Genomic DNA, 15473 nt, shown 5'->3' with positions numbered 1-15473 from the left:
TCCTCGTGCGATGCTCGTCTCCTCTTGATACCTGATGATACATAAGTAATAGGACTTAGGCAGTATAAAGTTCTCATCAATCAAAGTACCGTTTAGAAACAAGTTCACTTTTTGTTTAAGTAGCTTCGCACGAGCTCTTGTAATTGGTCCAATCCGAACTTCATTGGACTTGAGCTTCACAGCAGGTTCATCTTCATTTATCAATGACGGAGGTAGTGGTGTAGTAGGGATGTCCTCATCATCCCCCCCTTCAAAAGGCGTCGACCTCGACGCTCCAAGGTCTTCTCCGTCATATGGTGTCAAATCAGCAACATTGAAAGAATTACTGACACCAAACTCATCAACTGGAAGATCTATTGAGTATGCATTATCATTGATCTTGGCAAGCACTTTGTAAAGACCAGCACCACGAGGCTTCAACTTAGACTTCCGCAGCTTCGGGAACCTATCCTTGCGAAAATGTACCCAGGCCATATCACCAGGCTTGAACAACATCTCTTTGTGCTTCTTGTTCATCCTTGCAGCATTGCTCTTGCCTTTCTTCTCTATCAACTCTTTAGTCTTCACATGGATCTTACGCACAAAATCTGCCCTCTTGGATGCCTCCATATTAACTCTCTCATGTATGGGCAAAGGCAACAAGTCAAGTGGAGTAATGGGTTTGAAACCATACACCACCTCAAAAGGACACAGCTCCGTGGTAGAATGTACCGCCCTGTTGTAAGCAAACTCTACATGCGGCAAACATTCTTCCCACTCCTTCAAGTTCTTCTTGATCATGGATCTCAGCAGTTGTGACAAGGTTCGATTCACCACCTCAGTTTGACCATCAGTTTGGGGATGACAAGTAGTACTAGAACAGTAGCTTTGTCCCCAGCTTTCCCCAAAGTGTCTTCCAGAAGTAGCTCATGAACTTCACATCACGATCAGAAACAATAGTCTTCGGGACTCCATGTAGTCGAACAATCTCCCTGAAAAACAGGTTAGCAATATGCGACGCATCGTCGCTTTTGTGGCAGAGCAATAAAGTGTGACATTTTAGAAAATCTGTCCACTACCACAAATATAGAATCATGGCCTCTTTTAGTACGCGGCAAACCCAACACAAAATCCATACTAATATCTTCCCAAGGTGTAGTAGGTGCCGGTAACGGAGTATACAAACCGTGAGGCTTCAGCTTGGACTTGGACTTGTTGCAAGTAATGCACCTCTTCACATACCTGTCCACATCCCGCCTCATCTTTGGCCAATAAAAAAGATCAGCGAGCATGAGTAGCGTCTTCTGACGCCCAAAGTGACCCATCAAACCTCCAGCATGTGATTCCTGCAATAAGAGCAAACGCACAGGCGATTCTGGAACACATAGTTTGTTAGCTCGAAATAAGAACCCATCATGTATGTGATATTTATCTCATGCTTTACCAAGAGCACATAAGCGATATGGTTCAGCATAATCATGATCCGTAGCATACAAATCACATAGCACTTCTAATCCAGGAATTTTAACATCAAGTTGAGTTAATAGCATATTCTTCCTAGATAGAGCATCAGCAACAATATTATCTTTTCCTTTCTTATGTTTAATAATGTATGGAAAAGACTCAATGAACTCAACCCACTTAGCAAGACGCCTATGCAAAGTAGATTTGGCTTTCAGATATTTCAAAGCTTCATGATCAGAATGTATGATAAATTCTTTTGGCCACAAATAATGTTGCCAAACCTCAAGAACTCTAATTAAAGCATACAATTCTTTATCATATATTGGATAGTTCAACTTAGCACCGGAAAGTTTCTCGAGAAAAATATGCAATTGGGCGACCCTCTTGCATCAACACACCACCAATTCCAATACCACTAGCATCACATTCAATCTCAAATTGCTTATTGAAATCAGGAAGTGCAAGCAACGGTGCAGAAGTTAACAATCGTTTCAGTTCATCAAAAGCATGATCTTGGGCAACGCCCCACTCAAAGACAACACCCTTTTTAGTCAATTCATTCAAAGGTGCAGCAATAGTAGAAAAATTGGGCACAAAACGGCGATAAAACCCAGCTAGACCATGAAAACTTCTTACTTGACTCACATTCATGGGAGTAGGCCAATTTTGAATAGCTTCAATTTTAGACACATCTACTTCTACTCCATGCTTAGAGACAACATAACCCAGAAATATGACCTTATCTTTGCAAAATATGCACTTCTCAAGATTACCATAGAGTTTACTATCACGCAACACTTGCAAAACATGTCGAATATGTATAATATGATCAGATTCATTGCGGATGTAAATTAATATGTCATCAAAATACACAACCACAAACTTGCCAATAAAATCACGCAAAACATGGTTCATCAGTCTCATGAAAGTGCTAGGTGCATTAGTCAAACCAAAAGGCATTACTAATCACTCATATAAACCAAATTTTGTTTTAAAGGCGGTTTTCCACTCATCCCCTTCTTTCATCCTAATTTGATGATAACCACTACGCAAATCAATTTTAGTGAAAACAGCAGCACCACTCAATTCATCTAGCATATCCTCTAAACGGGGAATAAGATGACGATATCGAATAGTAATGTTATTTATCGCTCTACAATCTACACACATACGCCATGTACCATCTTTCTTAGGAACAAGAATAACATGAACAACACAAGGACTAAGGCTTATGCGGATATAACCTTTGTCGAGTAGCGCTTGTACTTGCTTACGTATCTCCTTCGTCTCTTCGGGGTTCGTTCTATATGGTGCCCGATTGGGTAGCGAAGCTCCGGGAATCAAGTCGATTTGATGCTCAATACCTCGCAATGGTGGAAGTCCTGCGGGTACCTCGTCCGGAAACACGTCGCCAAATTCCTGCAAAACATTAGAAACACCAAGAGGAAGAGGGGTCATGTCGTTAGAAACCAAAACCGTACCCCTGTACAAGAGCACAAGAGGCATGGCTGTAGGATCCTCACTAAATTCTCTAATGTCTTCTTTGGTGGCTAATGAGACTAAGGAATTCACTCTCTCACTTTTCGTTATATCACTCACAACATTACAGTTCTCTCGCCTATCTAATGAAGCATCCTCCAAGTTGACTTCAACTTTCTGACGAGACTCATTGACTGTGGTGTCATAGGCTGTAAATTAATTTTCTTGCCCTTGAACTCCAAGTGATATGTATTAGCACGGCCATTGTGTTGCACAGAACGGTCATAGAGCCAAGGCCGTCCCAATAGTAGGTGACACACCGTCATAGGAACGACATCAAAATCAATGCAATCCTTATACGGTCCAATAGCAAACTCAACACTCACCATGTGGTTTACCTTCATCTCACCATTGTCGCTCAACCACTGAATATAGTATGGATGCGGGTGCGGTAGATACTTCAACTTCAGCTTGGTACACAACTCCTTGCTTGCTAAATTGCGGCAACTCCCGCCATCAATAATGACCTTGCAAGCCTTGTCAGGACCAACTAAAGCCTTTGTTTGGAACAAATTGCAGCGCTGAGTAGATGCACTAGGCAACACATTAAGAGCACGCTGCGACACAACAATGGTGCGAGCATCATACGGATATGCATCTTCACCATCAGTGTCATAGTCATCATCTTCTAGAGCATTAGGATCAACATCATCTCCAGTCTCGTATTCATTGTCCTCATTGATAATCATGAATTTGCAGTTAGGACAATCTCTCTTGAAGTGACTCTTGCCACCACATGTATGAAAAACCATATCACGGTTACACGCAGTAGACACATTAGAGCCACTCGTACTTGCAGCAGATTCGGACTTCTTTGTGTTAGACACATTGGAGACCGGCTTACTAGGCGGAGTAGAGTAAGGTGCGGAGCGCGTCGAAGGCGCCGGCGCCGATGGTGCCGCGCGGGGAGTGAAACGCCCAGCTCTTGTAGCTCGACCTTTGATCTTTGCTTCGTCAGCCAACTGTGATTCAGCTTCTCTTGCATGATGTAACAATTGATTCATATTGGTGTAGCTGTAGTGACGAACAATGCCTTTGATATCATACTTCAAACCGTTGAGGAAACGCTGCATTGTCATCTCGAGAGACTCACGGACACGGCCACGCTGCATAAGCATCTCCATCTCCATGTAGTATTCATCCACAGTCTTCACACCTTGTCTCAATAGAGTCGACTTATAATATATATTCCGCAAGTAATTTGTAGGCACAAAGCGAGAAGTCATCGCCTCCTTCATGGCACGCCATGTACGTATAGGTTGCTCACCATCCTCGTCTCGGTTACGAACAAAAGCATCCCACCAACGCAAAGCGTAGCCATCAAATTCGGAAGAAGCAAGCTTCATCTTCCGATCTTCAGTATAATGTGGATGTAAGCTCCACAACTTCTCAATCTTGAGCTCCCAAGTGAGGTATTCTTCAACATCAGCTCCTCCTTCAAACTTGGGTATCGAAACCTTGGGCTTACCCAACCCATCTTCCTCATCTTGTCCACGACCATTGCGGCCAAGTGGAGCCCACCTGCGAGGACGATTACCACGTGGCGCATCACGAGCATTGTGTGCGTCATCTTGAAGATCAGGATCTTCGTCATCTTCTTGTTGTTGTTCCAAAGTAAATTAGTGTTGCTTACCACTTGTAGTAACAACTAGTGCACGGATGTAGCAAAGCGAATATCAAGGGTATAAGAACAAATCACACGACAAAGCAGGGTATATGTGGGGCTGTAGGTAGGCTACCTATTTGCACCAATAACAAGCTCTAGCGCTGACCGTAGACAACCAATGATACTCACACAATGCGATATAATGGGGCAATGCAACTATATGTAGGAAAGGTTGCAATGCACAAGAGAGACGCTAGCAAAGCTCAACACGACAGGCACAAGATTGCTCAACTACAAGTGCAGTAAAGTAAACTTAGGCCTTCACTTGATTCAACTAGCACTACACTTTTCTTTTTGGATTTTTCTTTTTGTATAACACACGTAGCTATGTAGCTCTTTTTTGCTTCTTTTCAATTTTCTCTTTTTTTTTTTGATTTTCTGACACAACTCCTTGATAACACGGCCAACAAAAATGCAAAGCACCGAGAACCTAACGAGCAGCCTGTCGAGCGGTAAAACTAGTCTCTTCTGGGGAAGTTCCTAGTCACTTTATATCGAAAGGCTGTGTCTATGGTTGGGAACAAGCACACTGTACGCTATGTGGACTCGGAGTAACAAAAACTGACACTAGACGACAAAGGAACACAAGATGATAGAGTAAACTCAAACCCTAAAATACTAGATGGAAAGAAAAGATACGCAAAAACAACTACGAAAAGCAACTAAAACTTGAAATTAGTGCAATCTAAGGCTATGACAAACCCTAACCCTAACTTTTTATGGCTTTTTCTGGATAGGAAAACACTCACAACTCACTATGGGGTGGATTGTGGATGGCTTACCGAGGAAAACTGGAAATCTGATACCAAGATGATAAGGGAGGCCCGATCTTCTCACTAAGCAACGGTGGTGTTGATGATCACGGGGTGATGGCAGCGGAGAAACACGATGATGAAGTGAATGATAACTTGTATGACGCAACGAGATCTCTCGATTGGTCCCTGTCGCCAATGCAACAGCTCTCAACCCTGCAAGATATTCGCAACTCCACACACTTACGCACGTAGCCGCCGACCACGAAGCGGTAAGTTGCAACCGTCTAATTCCCAATGGAACAGACGAGATCACACAAGACTTTTTCGGGATCTACACAATATCAAGCAATATGGTGTAGGGATTCAATAGTTTTGCTAGAGCAAACAACTAAGAACTAGGGTTTATCTTAAACGTGGTCTAAAGCAGCTAAGGGGCGTCCCGGGCACTTATATAGGCGTCGGGACGAGTTCCGATCGAAAAGATACAAAAATAACCGACCCGGAATAGATCTGGTCGAGACAGACTCGGATGAATCCGGTCCGGAATCCGGTCAACCGGGCCGGGGACCGGATCGGCCGGTCGGAGTCCGGTCAACCGGGCGGCAACCGGAAACTTCGCAACTTTCCGGTTTTGCCCGGTACGATGCATCCCATCCGGTTGGCGCCCGGTCAACCGGGCCGAGGACCGGGCTGGCCGGTCCGGGAGGCCGGTCCTAACCTGGTGCTGGACCGGCCTGGACGTCGTCTTCTCCTTTCGCGCATGCCTCCCGCTCCTCCCTCGCGCGACCATGAGATATCTTCATGTCCAGCTCCATGTCCAGCTTCACGTCCATCTTGACGTCCGTCTTCATGTCCAGCTGCTCCAATACTCCTCGTGCGATGCTCGTCTCCTCTTGATACCTGATGATACATAAGTAATAGGACTTAGGCAGTATAAATTTCTCATCAATCAAAGTACCGTTTAGAAACAAGTTCACCTGTTGTTTAAGTAGCTTCGCATGAGCTCTTGTAATTGGTCCAATCCGAACTTCATTGGACTTGAGCTTCACAGCAGGTTCATCTTCATTTATCAATGACAGAGGTAGTGGTGTAGTAGGGATGTCGTCATCAGGCGACATTTGCAGCGTCGGGTCGTTCCCATCGGCGATGTAGCCAAGGACCCACGCGAGGTTCCTCCCGAGCGTGCTCCACCACCGCCGCCGTCCGCTGGCGTTGTTGTTCGCCGGCGGATTTCCACTGCCGTCGTAGGCAGCGAGGCGGTCTTCGCGCTCGCGCTGGAAGATTGCCGTCCACGCTTTGTTCGTTGTCCGGCGACCACCGTGGGTCGTTCCGCTCCTCCGGCGGTAGGCGCTCCCAAAAGTTATCGTAGATCGCCGTGGCGTGCTCCATCCCCGTCGGCACCGGCAGGCCGCCGCGACTGAGCGCCCACCCCCCGAACAACGCATGTCCGGCGGGACGGGGTAGCGCGCGTTCTAGAGGGCACGCGCCTCGGCGACTTGAAGCCACCGGCAGCCGAAGCCGTTGGCGGCGACACCTTCTCTCTCTTGGCGGTCGATGGCTAGGGCTAGGACGTTGGAGAATGTTTGGAGGACGAGATGGCGAGGGCGTGCGGCGAGGAGGGGGTTATATGGCGCCGAGGGAGCGTTGGCGAGCATTAACGCCGCCGTTGAAAACGATCAAGATTAACGCCGATGCGATGCGGAAGGCGAGCCGGCGCTGAAGGTAAGCAACCTTTGACGGGCGCGAAATGCAAGGAGGAAGACGACTCCGCCAAACTGACGGGGCGGGTCCATAGACAGCAGGCGTTTTCCGTGCCTTCTTCACGCGTCATTTCCACCAACACGCGACGCGTCGGCGCCCCCGCTAGCCTCCCTTTCTGCTGGGTTGAATCTAGGAGCGCCAGATGGATAGTTGGACCGCACCGATTAAAGTTCTATTTTACAGACCGCAGCTGGAAACGATTTTAGGCGCCGGTGGTCCCAAAAACCTATAGACGACCTTTGGGGATTGAGGGGAGATGCTCTCAGGACCTGTTTATGGTCCCTTTCCTTAAGCGGTTGGGGAAGCTTCGTGGAACAAATTCTACTTTGCTAAAAGAATCATTTTTCTTTCTTTCGGCTTGTATAAAAGTTTTATTTCTGTATCGCTCTTTCGCCACTCGATTTCGGATGTTTCAGTTTACAAGAATACGTTAACTAAGCAGTAACCAGGTATTTTGTCTGTATTTTCATCCTTTTCTTGTGACATTACAACAGATTTCCCCTGTACAAGCTTGGAAGTATGATCCAAAGGATTGACACACTCTACGACTAGATGCTAATATCTTTCAGGTGGGCCAAAAAAAAAAGATGAAGAGAGAGATATTCAGAGCGCGAGCGCGAGATGATCACGGCGCGCGGCATCCGGCCGGCGGTACGGCTGATCACGCGCGGCGAGCCTGCCCTTCCTCTTATCCATGAACCGCTGCAGCGACGCCTTCCTCGCCACCGGCAGGTCCGCGACGGCGACGAGCACATCACCACGCGCTCCGACTTGGGGCTCCGTCTCTGGCTTAGCCTTAGCGGCCGCAACCGCGGCAACGGCGAGCCGCAGCAGGACGGCCGCCTTGTCAGCCGGACAGTCGTCAAGCACCAGTACCCTCCCGCCGTAGAAGATGGTGAGCTGCGCTGCCGCAGCCCTGCTCGCCGGATCCGCCTCGGGCTCTTCTCCCCTGCTAGTAACATCGGCGCCCGGCATGAGGGGGAGAGGCCGCACGGCCGGGGATGGGGATGGGGCCGGCCGCGCAAGCTGAGCCCTGTGATCAGCAGCCTCCTTCACGTACTGGCTGAGAGCGCCGCACGCAGCCGCGAATCGGCTTGCCGCTGCCATGGATCGCCGATGAACCTGTATTAGGATTCTTGGCTTGCTCCTTGTGCACGAACGACCAAGCTTGGAATCGAATCTTGGGCTTTTGTTTTTTCGTGGTTCGTTTGGAGTTTGGTTTCATATATGTAGGTGGGAATATCGTGGTTGAAAAGTGTGAAGCGCGCGCGCGCCGCGGTTGGTCGTCGGCACCACTCGGCGAGAGCACAATAAACACGTGAAAGTTGAGCCGGTAGGAATACAACTATGCCAGAAAGATGGGTGGGGTCCCCAGCACGCAGCACGTCCGAACCCCCTAACCACAATGTGGCCCCATATGCAAACTAAAGATTAGGCGAGCATATTCTCTCAAAAAAAAAAGATTAGGCAAGCATATGTTCACAAAAAAAAATTAGGCGAGCAAATACCACGTAATTGCACCCGTGCTCAAACCAGTGCAATTTAAACATAAATTAGAAGAAGGGGTTCGACGAGGGTGAAGGCGCATCCTGAGTCGACGTAGACCCGTCGATCACGACAATCTCGTGTGCTCTGCCCGGTGTGCCTGCTTCATCACTGACGTTGAGGCAGACGCGGATGCAGATGCTGATGCCGCTGACGCAGATTTGTTAGCATACGTTGTCGCAGATGCGTCTGGTGCCGGCTCTTGCTCCAGGGGTAGAGTTGCTGCCGCTGCCTCGACCGACGCTATTTTAGCTTCGATGTCATCGAGACATTCAAGCTATCGACGTGGTCAGCAGTAACATGTCCTCCTTGCATTTCTTGAGCTCCATCTTCTGCTCTTGCCTCTTGAGCAGCGCCGCCCACCTTTCGTCGGCCTTTTTGTGGCGGGAGAGCAGGGTCGAGGAGACATCGGCGAGGCACTGTGTGATTGACGCCTGCGTCTTCTCGGTCGCCGCTACGTCGGTCAAGGCAGCCTTGGCAGCCTTGTTGCCGATAGGGCGGCCTGCCGATGTTGCGAGCGGCACATCCAGATCAATGGCATTTTTCCCCTTCGACAATGAATGACGCGTCGCCCGCCATTTCTCGTTCATTTTGAACTTGCTATAGCAATTCCTCAGCGCGAAAGACTAATTCCCTTCTTAGTGCTTCCGGTACATCGCCATGGCGCGGTCGAACTAATCAAAGGAAGCACAATCAGATCGAGATAAAACTAGGCGCTAGAATCGTAGAAAGAGGCGCACCACATCGCCGACGGTTTGTGCTGCTCTCGCCTCTGGTCTTGACCTCGTTATGGAACCCATTGAACATGTTCACCGACGCCTGGATGATGGCCCATCGCGTCGACATTGCCTTTTGGCTCCTCTTCATTGTCATCTTGCGGTAATCCTTGTTGATAAGCTTGCGCTCATTGAACTCCGCCTTGATCCTCGCCCAATACTTCCCGTACTTTTGGTTGTCGCCTATAATGGAGTCATGGCTCACCGTCGACCACGACTCGCAGAGACATTCATCCTCCAGAACCTTCCACTTGGGGCCTCGTGTGCCCGAGGTCGCCTTCTTCTTCTTCCTCTTCTTCCTCATGCCGGCCGCGTCAACCTCCACGAGCACGTCTACATCCTTCGCGGCATCGTCATCCTCTTCATCACCGCCCTCTTCGTCATCCTCGTCATCGTCCTCCACCTCCTCCTCCTCCTCGTCATCACCACCGGCACCCTCGAATTCGAGCTGACCCGTGTGCCTAGTGAACGGGGCGCCGTCCGCACCGGGGCCTAGCTGGCGCTAGGGCACTTGGTCGTACATAGGGGAGTAGAACACGACGTTGGGGTTGAAGCCGCCATGCGGCAGCGCATCCTCGTACCGCGGTGACAAGTTCGGTGTCACGCACTCGGGAGTGGCATAAGTGCCGTCGTTCAAGAAGCCGGATGTCGATGGGGACACCACTCCCGAAACGTATGATGGCCCCGACGTACTCCATGGGCTAGCGTTGGTAGCAGCGATACACGTGGCCAACGCTTTCTAGTGCGCACGCTGCCCAGTCACGGCCCCTATACTAAAAAAAATTAAAATTTCAAAATATAATAAGATTTGTAGGAAAGGTAGATTCATAGATAGTTTGGCCATACTTGGTTAATAGTTGTACAAATTTAAAGACATAGGCATAAAGAATCCTAAAAATCTAATAATTGCCGCCACGGCCTAGCCCTAGGTGGCGGTACATCAGCGCCGCGTAGTCCTCCTCGTCGTCGGGCTCCTCCTTCTTCGGCTGTGGCAGGTAGCTGCATCCCTGGCCGGCGTCCCCGCGCCTCCCGCGCGGCCTGTTGGACTAGCGAACGTTGTCGTCGCTGTCCAGGTTGATGACGAGGTCGAGGCGACGACGGCGTTCCTCCTCCATGTGGCGGTGATCGGCCGTGCTCCACGCCTCGGCGAATTCGTCTGTCGCCGTGAAGGACTCGAGCTGGGCTTGGCGCAGCCTAGGGAAATTCCTGCCGGGTCGTCCTCTGCCTTGACGATGGAGGCTGCCGCCTTGTAGTTTGGTGGTGGTGCCCACTCGCGCTGGCGCAGCGGAGGTGGTTGGCGCCGCTCGCGGATGATGACGCCTCCACCGCCATGGCTGCTCCTGCGAGTAGGAGCCTCCTCCGGCTCGTCCTTCACCGTCGCCAAGAAGTGCGGTGACGACGTGTTGTAGGGGGAGTACCTGGCCGAGGAGGCACGCGACGAGGAGGATCGGGAGGAGGCGGACGCCTGGAGCCGCACCACCCACCGGTCGTTGCCGTGCGGGGCCGCCAGCTGCAACTGTTGTGGCAGCATTTGCAGCGGCATGTCGTTCCCGTCGACGATGTAGGCAAGGACCCACACGAGCGTCCTCCCGGGCACGCTCCACCAACGTCATTTGCTGGCGTTTTTGTTCGCCGGCGGATCGCTGCTGCCGTCGTAGGCAGCGAGGCGGTCTTCGCGCTCGCACTAGAAGAATTCCATCCACGCTTGGTCGTTGTCCGGCGATCACCGCGGGTCGTTCCGCTCCTCCGGCGTTAGGCGCTCCCAAAATTGATCGTATATCGCCACAACACGCTCCATCCCCGTCGGCACCGGTGGGACCGGCAGGCCGCGGCGGCTGAGCGCCCACCCCCTCCCGGATAGCGCATGTACGGCGGGATGGGGTAGCGCGCATTCCAGGAGGCGCGCGCCTCGGCGACTTGGAGCCACCGACAGCCGAAGCCGTTGTCGGTGGCGCCTTCTGTCTCTTGTCGGTCCATGGCTAGAGCTAGGGCGTTGGAGAAGGTTCGGAGGAGATGGCGAGGGCGCTGGCTGGAATGTGCGACGAGGGAGCGCGCGCGGGGGTTTATATGGCATCGAGGGAGCGTTGGCGAGCATTAACGCCGCCGCTAAAGACGAGCAGGCGCTGAAGACAAGTACGATTAACACCGACGCGACGCGGAAGGCGAGCATGCGCGGAAGGCGAGCAGCCTTTGACGGGTGCGGAAGGTGAGGAGGAAGACGACTCCGCCGACACTAACGGGGCGGGTCCAAAGCCAGTCGTTTCCCGCGCCTTCTTCACGCGTCGTTTCCACCAACATACGACGCGCCGACGGCCCCACTAGTCTCCCTTTCTACTGGGTTTGGTCTAGAAACGCTAGATGGATAATTGAACCGAACCAACTGAAATTCTATTTTATGGGCTGCAATTGGGAGCGATTTTAGGCGCCGGTAGTCCCAAAGACCTATACATGACCTTTGGGGAATGAGGGAAGATGCTCTCACGATCGGTTCTGTTCATGTCCCTTTCGTTAAGCGGTTGGGAGAAGCTTCGTGGAACAAATTCTTCTTTGCTAAAGGAATCATTTTTATTTCTTTCGGCTTGTATAAAAGTTTTATTTCTGTATCGCTCTTTCGCCACTCGATTTCGGATGTTTCAGTTTACAAGAATACGTTAACTAAGCAGTAACCAGGTATTTTGTCTGTATTTTCATCCTTTTCTTGTGACATTACAACAGATTTCCCCTGTACAAGCTTGGAAGTATGATCCAAAGGATTGACACACTCTACGACTAGATGCTAATATCTTTCAGGTGGGCCAAAAAAAAGATGAAGAGAGAGATATTCAGAGCGCGAGCGCGAGATGATCACGGCGCGCGGCATCCGGCCGGCGGTACGGCTGATCACGCGCGGCGAGCCTGCCCTTCCTCTTATCCATGAACCGCTGCAGCGACGCCTTCCTCGCCACCGGCAGGTCCGCGGCGGCGACGAGCACATCAGCACGCGCTCCGACTTGGGGCTCCGTCTCTGGCTTAGCCTTAGCGGCCGCGGCCGCGGCAACGGCGAGCCGCAGCAGGACGGCCGCCTTGTCAGCTGGGCAGTCGTCGAGCACCAGTACCCTCCCGCCGTAGAAGATGGTGAGCTGCGCTGCCGCAGCCCTGCTCGCCGGATCCGCCTCGGGCTCTTCTCCCCTGCAGCTAGTAACATCGGCGCCCGGCATGAGGGGGAGAGGCCGCACGGCCGGGGATGGGGATGGGGATGGGGATGGGGCCGGCCGCGCAAGCTGAGCCCTGTGATCTGCAGCCTCCTTCACGTACTGGCTGAGAGCGCCGCACGCAGCCGCGAATCGGCTTGCCGCTGCCATGGATCGCTGATGAACCTGTATTAGGAATTTAGGATTCTTGGCTTGCTCCTTGTGCACGATCGACCAAGCTTGGAATCGAATCTTGGGCTTTTGTTTTTTCGTGGTTCGTTTGGAGTTTGGTTTCATATATATAGGTGGGAATATCGTGGTTGAAAAGTGTGAAGCGCGCGCGCGCCGCGGTTGGTCGTCGGCACCACTCGGCGAGAGCACAATAAACACGTGAAAGTTGAGCCGGTAGAAATACAACTATGCCAGAAAGATGGGTGGGGTCCCCAGCACGCAGCACGTCCGAACCCCTAAGAGCAATGGCAATAGAGTAGTAAGAGCATGTTTAATAAGAGAGTCGACTGCCGGCTCTAAAGCCATGCCATATCACATAGAGCCAGCATAAAGCTCACCAATGCAATAAGCTGGCTATTAGATTGGCTATTAGGTGAGCTCTAATCAAAAAATAATTCCTCAACGCATGCATGCTACTGGGTCTTGGCTGCATGCAAGGCTCTTTTCCTCGTTTGCTGTGTTATAGCCGGGCGACAGCTGAAGCGTTTGCTCCCCTCTCTCTCTTCTTCTCTCTCTCTTCCACCTCATATTTTGATGATATTTTAAAGGCTATAGCTTGCCGACTCACCCTTGTTGTACTGGCTATATAGCCATACCATGTCAGCAAAAGCCATCTTAGAGCCTAACTCATACAATAGGCTGACTATAAGGTTGGCTGTTAAGTTGTATTTAATAAAAAATAGCATATCACCTGTTGTGATCCAGTGTGGCGTGCATCTTTGTAGCAATTCAAACAACATACATATATGCCAGCCACACCATGAATACATAACAAGGCAAACTGATTCATAAGAAACAACAAACATATGTTTCATAGACCATACCAACTCTTCAGCATTGACTATATCCAAACATAATACTTAGCACCATGACATTGACAATTAAACAGTACATGACTCTTTAGAAGAAAGCATGAACCAAACAAAATAACAGATACGGTGTCCAGCAAACAAGACATCAATTTGATCTTGAAAATGATAAAGCCACAAAGCCATAGTTGGAGCATCGGTAGAAAGGAACAGCAACAGCAACAACCTTCAGCCACTGTATGGAAAAACGAAAATATGAACAAGTGTATATATTGAACAGTAGAGTAGAATTTGTTGACCAGATTGCTGAAATAAGGCTTGTAATACTAATCTAGCATAATTTGTTCAATGAGAGAAATAAATATCAAGAATGAACAAAGCAAGTCCAGATTAGAGAATGCACCTGTAGGGTAGAACCTGCAGCAATCACCACATCCTGGCATAGTCCTGAAATAAATAACATGTAAGATATCATGATGATCACTAGTGTTACATGGAAAAAAATAGCAACATGCATATATTAGTATATCTCACCATGACTAATTATGATGGTTATTTCGAAACTTATGCCAAATATGCTCAATCAAATCATTTTTAAGCTGGGTATTGTAATATCCCAGGTATTGGGGTTACAAAAATAGAGGAAACAGATGTGTGCATTGCATTCATGCATAGAAAATCCGGGGAATTTTCGCGCTTTAAAGTAAAACAGTTCACGATAGAATCGAAGTTTCACTTGACCTTGGTGGAATTGAAGTAGCTCATCAAGTCAAGCGCTATAAACCTCAATGTGACATTGGTAAAACCTTGTTTTGGGTAGAGATGATTTGATCTAAGGGGTTAGATCAAATGGAACTAATAATCAACACAACAACACTTTACTCATCTGATCAATTGTTTGATCTTATAAAAGATCATAATATGGAATTCCCTGCCATAACATATGAACCTACAATTAATTGGAAATCAAGTAACAATAATTGGGAAACCATTCTTCATTTATCTTCTCCATGTACAAAACTAAACCTTGATCCTACCATGAACCTCATGGTATTCATTCTACCTTAATCTTAGAAACAAGACAAGGAGATCAACTTTCAAAATATATATCCTTATCTAATCTATATTATTATACACCAAACCTAGAGAGGTGAGAGTTCTATAATGATTGTTAGAGAGGCAATAACCAACCTTGAGCTAAACCTTGGATATACATCCATGTATTCAAATTATCATCTTTAATAGAAGCCTAAGATATTATTCAAGACAATCCCAAATAAGAGAGACCATTCATACCAATCTTAGAATTACCTATTTAAGAATAAAGGACAACCAATGAACTTAAGTATTAGGTTGTAAACCATTTCCCTTGGAGTGGTGAGATAACCTAATATCACATGGAATAAGATGATCCATGAATTGATAAAGTAAGGAGGAAACTAATTCAATTAAGTTAGACAATTGAATCTTTAGCTTAGCTACTTAAACAAATATTAGAAGTACTATACCCTAGTTGAACAAGACAATGCTTGATCATGGAAGTGAGAAACCTAGTTAATAAGAAATACCTTAGGAATCTAAACCTTGATCATTATAAATTAAGTGATGATCATAAACCCTAAGAATTTGAGGTAGAGATGTTAAGAACAAGTTGATCATGTTTAACCATGATCATGCTCTTGAGATATGTGAGGATAAGATAAATCCTAATAGGATAAGTAGATATCATTCACCACATGAAATCATGGGGAGATCACTAGTATGCAACCATAGGCTTA

At 48.6% G+C, this 15473-nt stretch overlaps 2 protein-coding genes and 1 long non-coding RNA gene across 3 annotated transcripts; all 3 read right to left on the bottom strand.

Moving 5' to 3' along the window:
- Positions 1–7599: 7599 nt before the first annotated feature.
- LOC124666669 (protein TIFY 11e-like) lies at positions 7600–8350 on the bottom strand. Its single transcript, XM_047204005.1, has one exon. The coding sequence runs from the start codon at positions 8269–8271 to the stop codon at positions 7768–7770; it is 504 nt and encodes a 167-aa protein (XP_047059961.1). The 5' UTR covers positions 8272–8350; the 3' UTR covers positions 7600–7767.
- Positions 8351–12141: 3791 nt separating this feature from the next.
- On the bottom strand, positions 12142–12905 carry LOC124667929 (protein TIFY 11e-like). The gene has a single exon (XM_047205155.1). The coding sequence runs from the start codon at positions 12824–12826 to the stop codon at positions 12308–12310; it is 519 nt and encodes a 172-aa protein (XP_047061111.1). The 5' UTR covers positions 12827–12905; the 3' UTR covers positions 12142–12307.
- A 766-nt stretch (positions 12906–13671) lies between these two features.
- Positions 13672–14185, bottom strand: LOC124659072. Its single transcript, XR_006989439.1, has 2 exons — positions 14099–14185; positions 13672–13930 (listed from the first exon to the last, which is right to left on the bottom strand). It is a non-coding gene; the product is annotated as an uncharacterized LOC124659072 (long non-coding RNA).
- Between the last annotated feature and the right edge of the window lie 1288 nt (positions 14186–15473).

The sequence above is a fragment of the Lolium rigidum genome, chromosome 6 (assembly GCF_022539505.1).
Source record: "Lolium rigidum isolate FL_2022 chromosome 6, APGP_CSIRO_Lrig_0.1, whole genome shotgun sequence".
Lineage (NCBI taxonomy): Eukaryota > Viridiplantae > Streptophyta > Magnoliopsida > Poales > Poaceae > Lolium > Lolium rigidum.
The sequence above is the reverse complement of the archived record's forward strand: the minus strand, read 5'-3'. Positions and strand labels throughout refer to the sequence as shown.

Bases quoted from the DNA above. Each gene is read 5' to 3' on its own strand.
- LOC124666669 (XM_047204005.1), bottom strand. From the start codon at position 8,271: ATGGCAGCGGCAAGCCGATTCGCGGCTGCGTGCGGCGCTCTCAGCCAG.
- LOC124667929 (XM_047205155.1), bottom strand. From the start codon at position 12,826: ATGGCAGCGGCAAGCCGATTCGCGGCTGCGTGCGGCGCTCTCAGCCAG.